The sequence below is a fragment of the Sinohyriopsis cumingii genome, chromosome 1 (genome assembly GCF_028554795.1).
Source record: "Sinohyriopsis cumingii isolate HCF-2022 chromosome 1, ASM2855479v2, whole genome shotgun sequence".
Classification (NCBI taxonomy): Eukaryota; Metazoa; Mollusca; class Bivalvia; order Unionida; family Unionidae; genus Sinohyriopsis; species Sinohyriopsis cumingii.
Window position 1 is genome coordinate 138,531,430 of NC_142961.1, and position 16,255 is coordinate 138,547,684.

General features: G+C 44.4%; 1 protein-coding gene across 1 annotated transcript; it reads left to right on the forward strand.

Moving 5' to 3' along the window:
* Positions 1-15,590: 15,590 nt before the first annotated feature.
* Positions 15,591-16,022, forward strand: LOC149807944 (uncharacterized). The gene has a single exon (XM_089963116.1). It carries the CDS (start codon positions 15,591-15,593, stop codon positions 16,020-16,022), a length of 432 nt encoding a protein of 143 aa, XP_089819242.1.
* Positions 16,023-16,255: the final 233 nt, after the last annotated feature.

Genomic DNA, 16,255 nt, shown 5'->3' on the forward strand with positions numbered 1-16,255 from the left:
TTCTGCATACAGGATGACGTTCACCGTTTCATCAGGGTCTCGGTCTTTAAACTGAATTTCCACACGAATCTGGCCGGATTTTATAGGGTGGAAATGTCCCTCGTCGCTGCCTTGGTCTGGAGTGAAATCGAAAGCCCACAAAGCGTAGCCTCCTGCATAATCCTCGTACGTAATACCCTGACTGCTATTGGTTCCTAACTGTCCGGTGGCTTCGTACAGGGACAAGTACGATCTCAAGTAATTCTTCTTGGTAAAGTCAGGTTCGAAAGGTCGGGTACACAAGGTCTTGCCATCGCGACTGACTTCGATTTTGGACACGCCAAAGTGTTGAAAGTAGAAAGGATTTTTTTCGGCAGCTCCGTTGAAGGCTGTATTCTCGACGATACCAACGATCAAACGTTTGGGTAACTGTCCTTGGAACAGATGATCTTCGATCATGGATCGCTGTCCCTTGGGAATGGTAAAGGTTTTCACTTCCACGCGTCGTATGGGATACTTGGCGGTCGTTCTGCTCAACGTCTGACTGATGTCGTTTCCCACTTTAGGTAACACTTCCACACGGCGTACGTAGAGTCTGGCTTCTAGGATTTTGGTTTTGTAACCGTCACTATCAGCCATCAAATGGAAAGCGGCACTGCTACGATTCAGTCTCAGGCGGACATCCATCCCGTTCAGCAAATACTTTTCTTGCAACCACATGTCCAAATGCAAACGATCCATCAGTTCTAAACTTGTGTCGGCTCCGTGATTCTCTTTCTTCGTTCTACAAATCCATCATTGTTGTCTTTCTTTTCATCAGTTTCCAATATTTCAAACTTGATAGGTTCGTCAGCTTCCCATACCACACAGGCATTGAGATGAGTGTTCTTGGCATCTATTCCGTACGTCAAGAGATTTTCCAGGTAGGCACGATAAGGGTAAGTATCCATGCTGCTACTGACCAGTTTGTTATTCAAATACAAGTCCACTCCACTGAACAAGGAATGCATGAAATTGTTGACGGGAGCTACTGCTTCATCGTCTATAGCACCTCCAGTCTTATCTAGAATTTTGACTTTCAGGTACAAGTAACTGCTATTCAGATCGATGTAATCTTCGGGCTGTCCTTTGATTTCAAACTCGATGGGAGCGGAATCGGTCAGTGAGGAGACGGGGTGAAATTCCACCCACTGGGATTCTTTCATCGTCATCATCGTGGGGGGCATGGCAAACAGATCCAGTTCCGTCTTGGAACAAGCGCAAGATTCTCGGTGCATCATTTTTTTGTCTCTTTTCTCAATAATCGAAAACGTCTAAGTCTCGAACGGTTCTTCTTTTCTTGGCCTTTCTCGCTTGAAGTCTGGTGAAAGGGTGTTTTCTTCGTCGTCTCTTTCTGCCTTGTCCTTGCTGAATGCCTGACTCGGTAGCGTGCAGGGCATTTATAGGTGTTTCTCGTTGGCCTAAAATGTCTTTGCCCGTTTGCAGCAAGACATTTTTGCCTGCCCTCATGAAGGCTTCTTTAGGGTTTTGTTTGTCGATGATGACATTTTGGAGAAATTCTTTGCCTTGTGTCAGTGCCGCATCTTTCAAGGCGTGCAATCCGCGTGTCACCATCGGTTTCAACACCGGGGCCACCGAACGAAAGGCCGATTTTAACATATCTCCTAAGCCGTGTCCTCGCTGTCGAGCAACCCCTCGGTACACTGGATACATGACTTAAGAGTCGTGAGAGAACCGTTTTCGAAAATGGAGTTTCACCGTGACTTTTCCTTTGGTGAATGGAATATTTTGTCCCAGATCTCCTTTTATAGCAATGTTGACCGTGTCCAAATACGACTTACTGACAGGCAAATAGTGAGGATGGACAAATTCGCGGTGGACGTGGTAAGTGTTTCCACCTTCCTCGTCAGTGTTCGTGGCAGAATCCACTTTGAAAGGAATGACACGCAGTAACGGTACGGAGGTGTGTCCCACCACGTTGTACTCCACCACATCGGAATACACGAACATCAAATTCAGTCCTTGGTTCAGTTCTACCGGGGCACGAAATAACTTGCTAAAAGACTCGTTGTCGTAAACGATGGGTAATTCGTTTTTGTTGATCATGGTCTTTCTCATGTCCATGTCTCCGCCCAACATGTCAAACAATTCAGGACAAAATAAAATGGACAGGATTTTACTCCGTTCAAATTTCATCAAGAAGCGACGAGCTGCTTTGTGGTACTCCATGGTGACATTTTTGTTGACATGCTCCAAAGCTTTCAGAAACACGACATTAAACCTGGAGGTTATGGTGCTGACCAAATGTTGACCACTAAAATAATAGCCTGGGGGAATGAACAAGTGATAGGTGGTGTACTTTTGTGTACGGGTTTTCTTGTCATATTTGACATTGCTATCCATCCACTGTTGCATTTGCTCGTCATGAACTTCCACATCAAAAAAATTTTGATTGGGAAGGACATTGAGGACTTGGGTCGGGTGAATCATTTCTACTAAAGCCACTTCCCAATGGGCTTCGTGATCTAACTGGATGGCTTGAGGCAATTTGGCCGTGTAACAGCACAACGTGTTCTTGGGAAACACCTCCATGGATCTGTCACTGGGTAAGGTTAAGTAAAATTGGTTTTGGTGACTCATAATTCCAGAGTTCTGTGGCTGTCCGAGGGGTTACTGGACGTCAGAGGCGTGTCTCCGTCTAAAATGGGGTTCTGGTTGTGATTGAAGTGGTGACTGGCACTGGCACTGGACACAAGGTTCCTGGGGTTCCCGTTCGAGGTGAATTTCAGGGAGGGATTAGGAAGCAGGTAACCGATGCAACTGCTCAATAAAATGGTCCACAATTGTTTGTCTCCTTGTTGCAAACTCAAATTGGCGATGGCTGCCCCGATGACACAATACACCACGAAGATTTGGCAGAAAAAGACGATTTGCGTTTTAGGCACACGTTCTCCACACCACACTCACAAGGGTTGTTTTTGTAAATCTTGCACAGAAGAACTAGGTGAAGGAGGAGTGGTCGACGTAGCTGCGTCTGCTGTGTGAAAGGGCATGATGGTCACTTCTTTTTATAGTCGATGACTTGCGAAGCGTCGATCCAAGAATCAAAACTGGGTGGATATCCTTTCCAACGTACTTTGACTTCTTTGACACGTCGTTTGCCCACTTTACGGGTTCTGCGTTAGAGAATGCTTTCGATGTCGTACACGTCGTCTTCTTTTTTGGTGACACGTTGTAACTCGGGCAAATAAAACGTTCCTTTGAGCACTTCTCCGTTCATGTCTTCCAATTTATAGACGGCAGGATGACGGCCATGCACTCGTCCAGTGACGCGAAACAATTCGGTCGTCCAGTTAGGTAAGTAACCTTTGTCGAAAGTGCGTTTGGTTTTGCCAATGCGCACCCAATCTCCTACGGCCAACTATCCACTTTTCTTGGGGACAGCCCTCGTCGGGGACGTACCAAACAGGTGCTCAAACACCAACACTTCGTTGTCGGGAGTCACGTCTTGCGGGGCACGTCCGATGCTTCGATGGTAAGATTGATTGTACGCTTGCACCAGGTGCGGTAAGATGTCGATGTACTTCAGAGTGTCGTGATGCGTAAAATATTTCCACATGCGTTCTTTCAAAGTGCGTTGAAAATGTTCCACGATGCTGGCTTTGGTTTCGGGATTCTCGGTGGTAAAAAAATGAATGTCACGTTTCTTTAATTCTTTTTGGAAAGCTTGGTTCAGAAATTCGGTGCCTTTGTCCGTTTGCCATCGAAGAGGGTGACGACCGCTTTGTTTCAACACCCGTTGCAGGGCTCGCACTAACTCGCTGCTCGATTTGGAAGTCAAGGGCACGACCCAGGCAAATTTGGAAAAGACGTCGATGACACAAAACAAATATTTGTAGCCACGATTGTAGCTGGCCAAATGAGAGACATCGGCTAAATAGGCTTGCCATTGATGATCGATGCCTTCCACTCGGGTGCGACTTCTGGCAAACTTGCGTCGAATGGGTTTGTGTAAAGTGTAGGTAGCTTGTTCTTGTAACCATCGTTGCACTTGAGGTAAACGGAGACTTTTCAGTCGCGTTTTGGCAGCACGATACAATTTTTGAACTCCTGCGTAACCTGCAGAATGGGAGGGATCGTAGTAAATGCTGGCTAAGACTTTTTCCATTTTTTTGTGTTGGTTGGTGTGTTAATAAGACACCCACTCTTGGAGGATGCTACTCTTTTTCTCTTGGGGTATTTTCTTGGATTGCAATGCTTTGCGTGTGCGGCCAGCAATAGGTGTCGAAGAGGAGAAGGATGTCTGAGCGGGGGATATCGGTTCTTGTTTCACTTCTGTCTTCACTTCTGTCTTCACTTTCTTTTTCTCTTGTGAGGAAGAAGGGGTGGCCATCATCTTTTTAATCCATCCAATTCTGGAGGTAGGTGGTGTTGTTAACTTGCGTACTTTTTCTGGTGGAGTTTGAAACCCTTCCTCTTCTTCTCCTTTTTCTGTCTTGGTCACGGGTACTGGTGGTACTGGTACTGGTACTGGTGATGGTGCTGGACTTTTCATCAAGGTCTTAAAATCTTTCAGAGTGGGTAGAGCTGTTTCGTCTAAAGCTTTCTGGTGAAAGAGTTGCAGTCGTTGCAAGAGTTGACCGTACTTTTGCGATTTTTCTGTTTCGGACAAATCTTGGCGATCCATCAAGGACTGCAATTCGTGTTGTAACTGGGACATCTCGCTCAAATGGGGATTGGGAGGTAATTGCGGGGTGTGTTGTTCTTGCCACCGATGGTATTCCATCCATCGTTTGTAAGGCACTAAAGCTAGTTTTCGTCCTTCCATGGGGTTGTCAGGGGTCGATTCTGAGATCTTGGGACTTCCGAGGCCTTTTTATCTTGCTCCCACCAGCCCTCCCAACATGGTTCCCAAGACTCCTTTCAGTATGGGGCCTAACAAGAGAGGTAAAATACCTCCACGTTGCACTAACATCTTCTTTTTTTGACGAATGGGAATTTTCTTTTGAACCATTTGGCGAAGAACGTGACGATGTTTGCCTAAGCATTGTTTCTGGTGTTTGGACAAAGGGATCGTGCCTTTCAAAACGTTCAAACAACATTCGCACACGGTATCGATGACCTCTTTGGAGGCTGTTTGAATGAGTTTTTTTCGTAGGGGTGGAGAAGCTTTGGACAGGACAGATAACATGTCCCCATGTTTGGCTAAACGTGGTGGCAGTCCTTTCCTTTTCTTTCCTTGGGGTTTTCTGGAGGGTGACATCTTTGAGTCTTCAGGAGCACCAAAAAACACTGATACCCGACTTGGTCACAGGCCTTTTTTATACTGGAACGCGTCGCCACTGATTGTCTTTACGTCGTATTAGTTTGAGGACAGGCATGACACGTCGTGCAGGGGTACGTAACGGACTAAATCGAGCCAGTTCTTGCTTGGACAAATCCAGTAAACTTTGTAACATGCCCGATCTTTCTTGAACTTTGATTTTGGGAGAAGGTACTTTGTGAGCAGCAGCCACTGCCACTAAATTGGAAGGTCCTGCCACTGGGGAAGTTCTTTTGCGGGTCATCAACGGAGAAGTTCTTGGTGTGATCAACGTCTCCAAGTACTCTTCAGTTCTGGGTGTCATTAACGGAGAAGTGGACAAACGTGAAGCTGCCGGAGACGCAGTCACTGCCGTGGCAGGTCGTGGTTTGCGAGTGTAAGGTTGCGTCCTGGCCGAAGTGCCTCTCTTGCGACTAGTTTTCTGTGGACTTTTCTTTTTCTGAGGGCTTCTTTTCTTTTTCCGGGGTGGTGGTGGTGTCTGGTCAGAGGAGGGTCTTGCCACTGGAGAAGTTCTCCTTGGGGACCTGGTCTTTTTCTTCTTGGGGCTTCGTTGGACTTTTGTCTTGGGTATAACTTTGGGGGCATTAGGATCCCATCTTAAGAGTGAGCGAATGATGACCCCTCCTAGAGTACCGCTCCCTCCAGGTTTCAAAATGATTTGTTTTTTGGTTTGAGTGTCGATGCGGGGATCGGCCAGTTGGACCAAAGCGACTTTGTTTCGATCGAAAAAGCGTTTGGTTTGATGAGGAATCTGAATGATTCCTTGGAGTAATTGACGTGCCGTCACCGTGAACCATCGTAAGACTTCTTTGAGACTAGCTTCTAAGACACGAGCTCGTGTTTGTGGATTTTTTTCTCGACTGATGGCATACAAGGCACGAATCAATTTGACGGGAAGATGCGACTGAAGGGACGTCATGTTCGCACTGTGTGAGACAGACGAAAAAGGGTCTGAGGTTTTTATAGATTTTTTTTATGGGGAGTGAAATGAAGTCGAGGACGGAGACGTGTACAGGACAGGCCCTCCGTCTTGGCACCAGTGGTGAAACAAGTGGGTACGAAATCGCAAATCCTCGGGAGTCGTAGGTGTCAAATCGACGAGTAAATAGGCGTGTGGCGTTTGAGTGGCATCGTCGTACGCCTGAGTCAGCCAAGGCGTTCCTAACTGTTTGGCTAAGACTTGCACTTGCGATTTATCTCGAGGGCTTTTAAACAAGACCACGTAATGCGCATTGAGACTGATGGTGCGATGGGCTTTACTTTGTTGAAACAAATTTTGGGTGATGTAAACGACACTGGCATTACGGTGATGCCCTTTGCGCGTGAACCACAGTTTAATTTCTTCTTCGTCTTCTCCTAACATGTCGTCGAAAATGACCAAATGGGTTAGACGGGAGTCAGAGACGATGCCGTCGTCTTCTTTAGGAATGCCTTCCACAAACACGATGGAATCGCCTTGACTTTCTCGCAAGAGGCTGTACGCCGATTGCCACTCTTTGTAACACCACACGATTCGTTGAGGGGGTCGATCGATCAAATGATGTTTATGTTCGATCAAACGTTTGACGAATTCGGTTTTGCCTGAACCGCTAGGTCCAGCAATGAGCATGTTAAAGGGATGGCGAAGATACAAAGCCTCCCAACTGGCACGATCTAAGTGTTCGTCGATGACTTTGACAGTAGAGGAAGAGGGAGCAGAGACAGCAGAGGTAGCCATGGTGTGAGAAATGTCACTTGTGACACGAAAAACAAACAAGACAAGAGTTTATATACCTTTTCAGAACACGTTTATTGAATGTTTCAAACATAAATACGAAAGACAAAAATGCATAAAAGCCAAAGGCTTAAGTACAAGAATAAAAGGCACATGATAACCATGAACGTGGAATAAACACAAGTGTCTGTACAACATGTTCTGGGTAAAGTTCTAACCAGTTCTATAGTAGGGGTAAGGTCACACAAGTGTCCTCCCGAAAGGGTCTTTCAGGCCTGTCCACGACAGTCCTGTCCTGGGTGACGGGTTCTTCTGGCACCGTCACTAACACAGGTTGAAAAGTAACTTTTTTCCTTGAATAACTCTCGTGCATACTGGGCCACCTCTTGTGTCCAAGCCTCAAAACCCTGGTCTCGGTGATGTCCAACATTTGACTCCTAACCAATCTGGTTTCTTCTTCGTCAACGACATGGTAAGTTACTTCAATGAACAATGAACTATCGATCTTGCCTAGGGTTCCTTTTCATATACAGACCAATACCGACGTGACCGTACGGTAAGGTGAAGTGATTGGGAAGTCGCACTCGCTTCTGGTATACAATTTGATAGACTTTTTCCAAGGGTCGACTGACGATGTGGTGAGTGGGTAAACGTACAATCTTGTTCGGTTGATAGGTGGTCACTTTAAAGTTTCCATCCTCTCCCGATTGCAAGGCTTCTTTCAATACCCCAAAGTTGACCACTCGACTGGTACGATGATTCAGAGTCAGTCCTTTCACTTTGCACGTCGTGTGCACTTCTCCTTGTTTGTCCCGGTATTCGTAGCCGTAATTTTTGGGACCACCACTGACGAAACTTAGAATCTTGTCGTCGGGATGCTCGTCTGTCCAGGCTCCTAAACGGTCTCCTTCGATGTCAGGGTGCTGTTGAATCGGGTGATGGATGTAAATGCAACTGTCCGTGTCAAAGTACAGGACGCGTTCTTCTAACAGTTCTAAAGCTTCGTACAATTTTAAGCGAGCATGAGCTGTCACGTAAGCCGCAATGATGACATTTCCAAAAGGGTCGTCTTGTACAAAGTCCAGATCTTCTTCGTAATTGACCAAGATCAAATCCTCTCGAACGATGTCCACGTGTTTCATGTATTTGGTTTTGTCGTGAATCATCTGGAAGTAGCGGGAAGGTTGTGTCAAATATTCCGTCTTGGGTAAACACGGTCGTTGTGCCATTTTACCCCACAAGCAATTTAACATCACTTTGGCAAACGATCGCCTGCCTTCGTTTTTTTCGATGTGGTCTAAAGAGATGCCTTCTTGTGCGTAGTATTTCTCTTTGAATTGTATTTGGTCTTCGGGAGTGTGACACCAGGAAGAATAGCCGCTGGCTTCTTGTTTCAGTTTCAAAAAGGCATCCACGTAGTCGGCGAAAATGCCTTTCTGAGTAGGGTCACCCTTGTGGTACTGATGTGTCTTGGGAAAGTGGCAAATTTCGTACACTTCTAACAGTTGGTATCCCATGTCCAGAGCTTTGAACAATTCTACGCTGACCCAGGTTCCCGTCAAGGCACGTTCTTCCTGGCTGTGATGGCAAGGTTGGTCCTGGTTGCACGTTTCGGCACAAGTACGGCACAAGGGAAACATCAGTTTGCCTTGACAATGGTGAGGTAAGACGGGATGGTATAGGTTCGTGGGAGGCAAAACTTTACACTTGATCAAGCCTTCGTATTGTCGAATGTTTTTCAGGTCAATGTGTTCCGTCAACAATTGCGGGTGCCCTACAGGAAAGCGACAATATTTGCACACGTAGGGATACAGCGAACACACGTCCAAGTATTTGATTTCTTCTCCTTTCTCTTCGTCGGCTTGGTACAGCAAACAGGTGGCATTGGTCCTTCCTCCGTACAAACTATCCCTCGAGTTCAGCGGGTCCATGAACTGGTAACTTTCCACGAGGCGTTTAAACTCGGGATCGGTTTTCAAACGGTGATCGTACTCGTGTTCCCACATTTCCACCACTTGGTATCCTTGCTGTTCTAACTTTAGGCGTCGCTGACAAGTGTCCTGGTGCAAGTCTTCCATGGCTCGTTGCAAAAACTGATTTTTAGTGTCACGGTCAGGGTAACAGACGGGACATCCGTGAAATAAGCAACCGTTAAACTCGTACACGATCTTGGGGTTTTCTAAGTCCCAGCCATCTACCGAATACGTTCCGATGGTCTTTTCGCCTCCTCCGTTGCGGGCATGCTGAATCCATTTGTCTTCCTTGTCGCACAAGTAATGTAACCAACGTAGGGCTTTGACCGAGTATTGACGCTTGACATAGTGGGTCGTTTGAGGACTGATGACAGCCACGGTGTTTTCAGGCATGAATCGTTGGCGGTACACTAAGGAACACGCTTTGGCAATGGTGCAAGCTTCTTTCAAAGGATCGACCCCTCCGTGTTCCATGAACAGTTCTCGAAATTTTCCACAGCAACGTCGTAAAATGTCCACGTCGGAACGACAATACTTTAGCATTTCTTCCTGAAAGTCGAAAGGGTCGGAGGCATGCGCCTGGTACCAAGCGTAGAAAGCTTCTCGTTGTTCGGTACGCATGTTGTCGGGGTCGTAATAGTGAGCCTCAGGCAAATGGGGTAGAACGGCATGTTGATTTGCTTCCGTATTGAAAAAGTGTGGAAAGTACCCTTTAGCCATTTCTGTCATTCCAAACGTTTTAGGCATTCGACTCAAAGGCATGGCCAAGTAACTCATCGAATCTTTAAACTGTACTTGTCCCACTTGCATGAAAATGATTTTGGCTCCGTTCAAAGTGACTTTAGGACGCTCGGTGCCTTGTTCCGCATAGTACCTCAAAAGAAACTGTCCATCGTATCCGGAGAAATTGTGAGCCATCACCGTGGCATGACGATGAAAATCTCCGTAACGTTCGATGTCCTCTTGGCTCCACGTCTTGTCGATGGGGTCTAAGACCCATTGGGCAAAATCGGCTAACGTGTTTGGTCCCCGAAAGATTTTTTCACGCCCTCCGGGAATCTTGCTGCAGTGAGGGCAATGACTGAAGATAGGTTCTTGAATGCATTTCTCGCACGCTCGATGAGCCACGCAGAAATTAGGAATGTGAATGCCGGTCTCTTGCATACATTCGAAATCGAAAAAGATGAAATTGCCTTTCTTCTTGTGACCGTCCTCTTTCTCTGGTGGGGGTTGGTATTTTTGCACGTAGCATTGGTGTTCCAAGTCCACGATGCGGTGACAAATGTGACATTTTTTTTTTCCTGAACATACGTGTGCCTTGGTACTATTGGTACGTATGCCTTGTCTACACGTAGGGCACAATCTCAAGAGTTGACAAGCACATTTCTGCTGTGAACCTTGCGTCTTCAGATGTTGTTGGTAACAGGTAGGACTGACAAACGTGCGCAAACAAGTCGAACAAGGCACTGGTCCTTCGCTCAGACAGGGTGGAGAGGCCAAACATCCTGGGCATTTCATTCCACAATGCTTGTGTTGCTCTCGATTGTTATAACCATAGTCACATTTCTCACAAAATTAACCGTATCCCAGGAATCCAGTGATACTGGTAATGGTATCGAAATGATCATCGTGATGATAGACATGAATGTTTTTTCCGTCCTTAAAATCTTGGCCTCGAAACAACAGAGTTCCACGCATTTCTTGAGGGTGCGCTTTCAAGGTGTAGCGTGGAGCTAGGGCATCTTGCAATTTTTGCATCTCAGGAATGCCACAGGGTGTGTCTTTGGACAGTCCGGCTTGTTGTAACAGGAGTTCTGCTTCGTTTCGTTGTTTGGCTCGATCGCATCGTTGAATAGTTTTCCAGGTTCTTTTCCATTCTACCGTGTCGTTCTTGTTGGCATAGGTTCGTCCCACCACGATGGCACGGGCTAAACACATCTGGTCTTGAGGGTTGTTAATTCGGACGAGACTCTTTTTGGTGTTGCGAAGGTCGTCCACCAATAACATCTTTTTGCATCCAGTTCCTTGAGGAGGAGAGACGTGGGCCATTTTCAGTGTGGCTTTACCATCGGTGATGTCAAACTGGTCATTAGATTGTTGCACCTGTTGTATCTTGTCCATGACTTTGGAAGGGGTCAGTTCTGCGGGTCTGCTAAACTCGATCCAAACAGGGGATTTCAAACCGTCGTGATCTATGGATAGTGTCAAGCGATCGTCTTCTTTGGCTTGACATTGTCGCTTGAGTGCGGTGAGCAAAGAATCCCACATCTCGGTGATAAACCCTTCTGCTTTCTCCAAGGGTACGTCGGCCTTGAAATCTTTAAACTTCACCGTGTAGGTGTAAGCCGTGGTTCTAAATTTTCTAGAGGAGCGCTTTTCCGTCTCTCGAATGGAATAGTACTTTTCAGGGTTGACTAAGGGTGGTGAACTTGGTTTAGAGGGTTCGGATTCTGGTTCACTCATGTCCTCTTCAAAATCACTGGCATGAATTTGTGCCAAGATTTCAGCCCTGGTACGAGGCGATAGATCACGTTTCTGCCTCTTACTTTCTTCTTCTTCTTCTTTCTTCTCGAATGAATGGGATCGTTTCATCTTGAGTGCAAAACGTCAAATGACTCAAGTTTAAACACCATAGACTAATTTATAGTCTTGGCAAACCAGCGTATATAAAAAGGGTGTGTGTCTTGTCCTTTCACTATTCATTTCACTCTCAAGCCGAGCACAACGATGGAAGAGACTACCCAGATGGAACGTTTCGTCAGAGCTTTGCGAGGGGTCATTAGAAAATTCTCTTCAGACCAGCCGACGGACTACTCTCCTTCCTTTCGAGATAAAAGTCAAGATACTTGCTATATCTGTCAGAAGAAAGGGCATTGGTCTTCAGAGTGTCCAGACCGTCAAAAAAAAAAAACAGGGACTAAAAAAGACAAAAGTCAAGATACCTGTTTTTATTGTAAAGAAAAAGGACATTGGTCTCCAGATTGCCCAAAAAAGAAACAAGAGGAGTCAGAAGAAAAGAGGGATTCTTCAGAAGAAGAGATGGATTCTTCGAAAGAAGAGAGGGATTCTTCAGAGGAAGAAGAGGAAGAAAGAAGACAATTCTATTTAAAAGAGGCAAAGAAACAGGAGAAGAAAAGAAGAAGGGAAGAAAATGAGGAAAAAACGGTGAAGAAATTGAAAAAACAGAGAGACTAAATAAGGAGAAAGAAGAAGTGTAAGAACTTTTTAAAGTGTTCTGTGGTGAATTGTGAATTGGATTGTAAAAAATGGATAAAAGAATACATGAATGATATAAGGTAAGTGTCTTTGAGTTTTGATTTTAAAATAAGAAGCTACACTCAAGCACTCATACACAGACACGTACTATAAGGGTAAAATGGGTGGGGTTTATTTTTGAGTTATTGGCAAATTGAAATTGTATTTCTTTTCCAGAAATGTGGGTGGCCCTGAAAAGGGCCTTTTTTCTTTATGGTGTAGGAGTGAGTTTAACCAATCAACTTTAACTGCCTTAAGCCGTTGCCACGGCCAAGGCCTACTTCTGATGATTGGGTTGAAATCACTAAGGGTGGTACGACAGGCTTAGTCACAGGGTTGGCGTGTTTAGCTCGGGAAGGTCGTATTCTCTTCGGTCGTGATAAAGAAGTCTGATACATTTGTTTCAGACTTCTTAACTCCGCTAAAATGTCCAACAGTACCGTAGCCGTTTGATTTTCACCCTCTTGTTTCTTTGCTGCTACTTCTTCTTGCTGTTGTTGCTGTTGTTTTTTCTTACCTCTTCTTGTTGCTGTTGCTGTTGCTGTAGGAGAAAAGCTTGTTCCGCTTCCTTTTGTCGTTGCATAAATTTCTCCAGTTCTTCTTTCTGTCTCTGTCTAAAATTCTCCACTTGCGGTAATGAAGAAGGTAACGAAGGTTCCGGAACAAATTCTTGCGAGGTAAGAAAATCCACAAAATCCCAATGTACCTCTTCTGAAAGTAAGTCCGGGTTCCTTTGGGCAGTCTCCCCTGCTGGTGCACCCCAATGGATCGTTTTCTGAGTTTCCGTCATGTTGAATCACTGTCGCATAGATTGACTGCACACAAGCGCTAACGAATCTATATAGACCACGTGACGTCACAGACTGCTCTCTTCGGATTGGATGCGAGCTGACTGAATTTTGTAACGCGTGTTCGGATTGGTGAATGAATTCAATCCGTTTCAATCCTTCCTGTACCTATAAATAAGCGCAGTTCACTGCATTGATTCACTTGTTCTCGTCGCTTCAAGATGTGGACCGATGTGCAATCTTCTACGCTTGTGTCTTCCATGATGTTTAGGACGGACATGCTCATGTATGTCCGATCCAAGTGGACCATTGTCCACAGGACAAACACCAGCCTGTGGATACGTAGGATCTACGTTGAAAGACAAGGATGCCTGAAAAGAGTGCTGATTTACGGACCAACAGTGAGACGTAGCCTAAGGACAAGAAGAAGACCAATGCGGTACCATTTATGTTAATGAATACATTAACATAAACCCAAAGGCCCTTTTCAGGGCCAGCCATATTTCTCGAAAAGAGATAGCCTTTCCATTGCCTACCCCTTTTTTAAATTTAAATTTAAATTTAAATTTAAATTTAAAAAAAAAAAAATCCCAAAAGCCCGAACTCTATTCCCCATGTTAATTTCCCCTTGTCGCTAGACAGACCCACACTATAGTTCCATGTTAAATTCCCCTTGTCGCTAGAGTGACCCACGATTTATTCCCATGTTAATTTCCCTTGTCGCTAATCTGACCCACGATTTTTCGCCATGTTAAATTTCCATTGTCGCTAATCTGACCCAGGGGTCTCTGTAATGCTAATTCCCATTGTCGCTAATCTCACCCCATTTACTACTCTCGGGGAAAAAGGCGAGGCAAATGAAAAATATAGATTTTTACATTTATGCAAATAAACATTTGCATAATGTGGTGATACGGCTAATTAATTTCTTAAAAGTTGTGCCTAATCAATTCTAACACATTGTGACAATTAATTGTGTTTCAACTGATTCCGGGTGACTGCTGAATCTTCTGTTAAAGAATCGTTACTACCAACCAGTCAATAAGAAAAATATTAAAAACTCTCAACTTAAAGAAGATTTTTTTGGAGATATTTTGTGAACCTGGTGTCATTTCGGTTCAGTCCTAAGGTTTGGAATTTGATGGCGAATACAATCAATACTTGAAACACAGTCATGTTTCTATTTCAAATAGTCACTGTATTGACTAAGATGATTTTGAACTTCATTTTATCTATATGCACTAATAAGCCTATTGATTGTAGTTAGAAATTATAAATTTGTAGCAGTAAAGATTTGACAAAATGTCAGAACTAGACGATAATTCATCTAGCCAAGAAAGATTTAAGTGACTGAAAAATATCTGAAATAAATGGAATATCAGGTTGCCCAATTAAAAAACGTTTGAAGGTGCATCACAACGGAGGCTCCGTAGAACATGAGAAAACAGTTGGAAGAGCAAGACTTGTCAGCAGAAGCGATGATCATGTACATTCTCGTCTCGTTCATCGTATTGTTTAACAATATCAACAGCGATGATCATGTATTTTTTTCGGCTCGTTCATCGCATTGTTTGACAATATCAACAGCAGCTGCCAGTCGTTTTAATGGGTCTGTCAGTGTTCGTGTTTATGAAATCACCGTTATCTGAAGACGAAATAATGTAAGTTTCAGGAGATGTATTTATAAGAATGCAAACAACAAAGTCATAGCAGAATCATACATCACATATTGTATGGTTTAAAGAGAACAATAAATGGACAGTTGAAACTCAATAGTCAATAATAACGTTTAGTGAAAAAATTAAATTTGTTTTGAGCAAAGATTAGTAGCTTAAGCTTGAAGAAACCCATACGAAAAATGTCAACCAGAGTGATCGGTCCGTATAGTGCATGAATATTTTGGCAATGTTTTAGTGGGTGCATTACCTAAAAAGATGGAAATCTGATCCCATTTGATGAAATTTTTCCATACGATTTAACGGCAAAAACGGTACCATCCTGGCTAACATTGTAGGGGCAAGACCGCCATGGCTGACTGATCTGAGGGCACATTCAAATTTTTTGTCCAGTTTGTTAATATGTCAGCTATTCCTATTCCCCGGAAGAATTGTATTCTTACGTGAAATGTCTTATTTAGAGAGGAAATCAATATTATGGAAAGATATTCAACCTTCCCAGCCCTATCTCATTTTGAACTGGTAAAAAAATCTCCCACCTTTTCCAGACGACAGCATTTTGAAATGTGTAAGGCAAATTATCTTATTGTGAAATCTCTTTTGAAGACAAACTTCCTTTGGAGAAAGCGAAATTGACTATTCCAGGCGATCCTCGCCACGCATTCATTCAGTTAGAGAGAGAGAGAGAGAGAGAGAGAGAGAGAGAGAGAGAGAGAGAGAGAGAGAGAAGGTGATTCTTGGTTCATGACACTGAAATTCCAAACCAGATTATAGCAAGTGACACGTAACTATGTCCTAACCAGATTTCATCAAGATTCTAGAAAGAGATGGCACTTTCAATATCTCCAGCCCATACGTTCCTACTTCAAGCCTCAGTAGAGCATGGTCAGACTCCAGACGACTGGAGAGGATCATTTGTCACTCCATTGTTCGAGAAGGGTGACAAAAGCAAAGCCTCCAACGTCAGGACAGTTTTCCCTGACATCTTTTTGCTGCAAAGTTATTGGATACACCATCCATAGCCATTTGATGAAGTTCTTTGAAAGTAACAATATTCTATATGAAAGACAACATGGCTTCAAGAAGAAGAGATCATGCGAGAGCCAACTTATATTCACACTCCAGGATCTAGCAGCCGGTCTAAACAACAAAAAACAGATAGATGCAATCCTGCTTGACTTCAGCAAAGCCGTTTATAAGCGGCTTGCAGCCAAACGTCATCACTATGGTGTCCGTTGCAAGACCCTTGCGTGGATCAACAGCTTTTTAGATGGAAGAAACCAACAGGTTGTGCTAGAAGGCCAGTCATCTTGATCCACCTTATGTCGCTTCAGGCGTTCACCAAGAAAATGTCATGGATCCTCTGCTGTTATTGATCTACACGAACGATTTGTCGTTGAGGGTCGATTCCCAAGTTTGCCATTTTGTCGACAACAGTTGGCTGTACAGGGTAATCGACTCGGACCCGGATGCAAAACTGTTACAAGCAGACCTAGACCGCCTAAAACAATGTAAAAATGACTGGCAAATAGAGTTCAATCATGCCA

What these genes read in the sequence shown, in the direction of transcription:
- LOC149807944 (XM_089963116.1), top strand. Translation starts at nt 15,591, where the DNA reads ATGGTCAGACTCCAGACGACTGGAGAGGATCATTTGTCACTCCATTGT.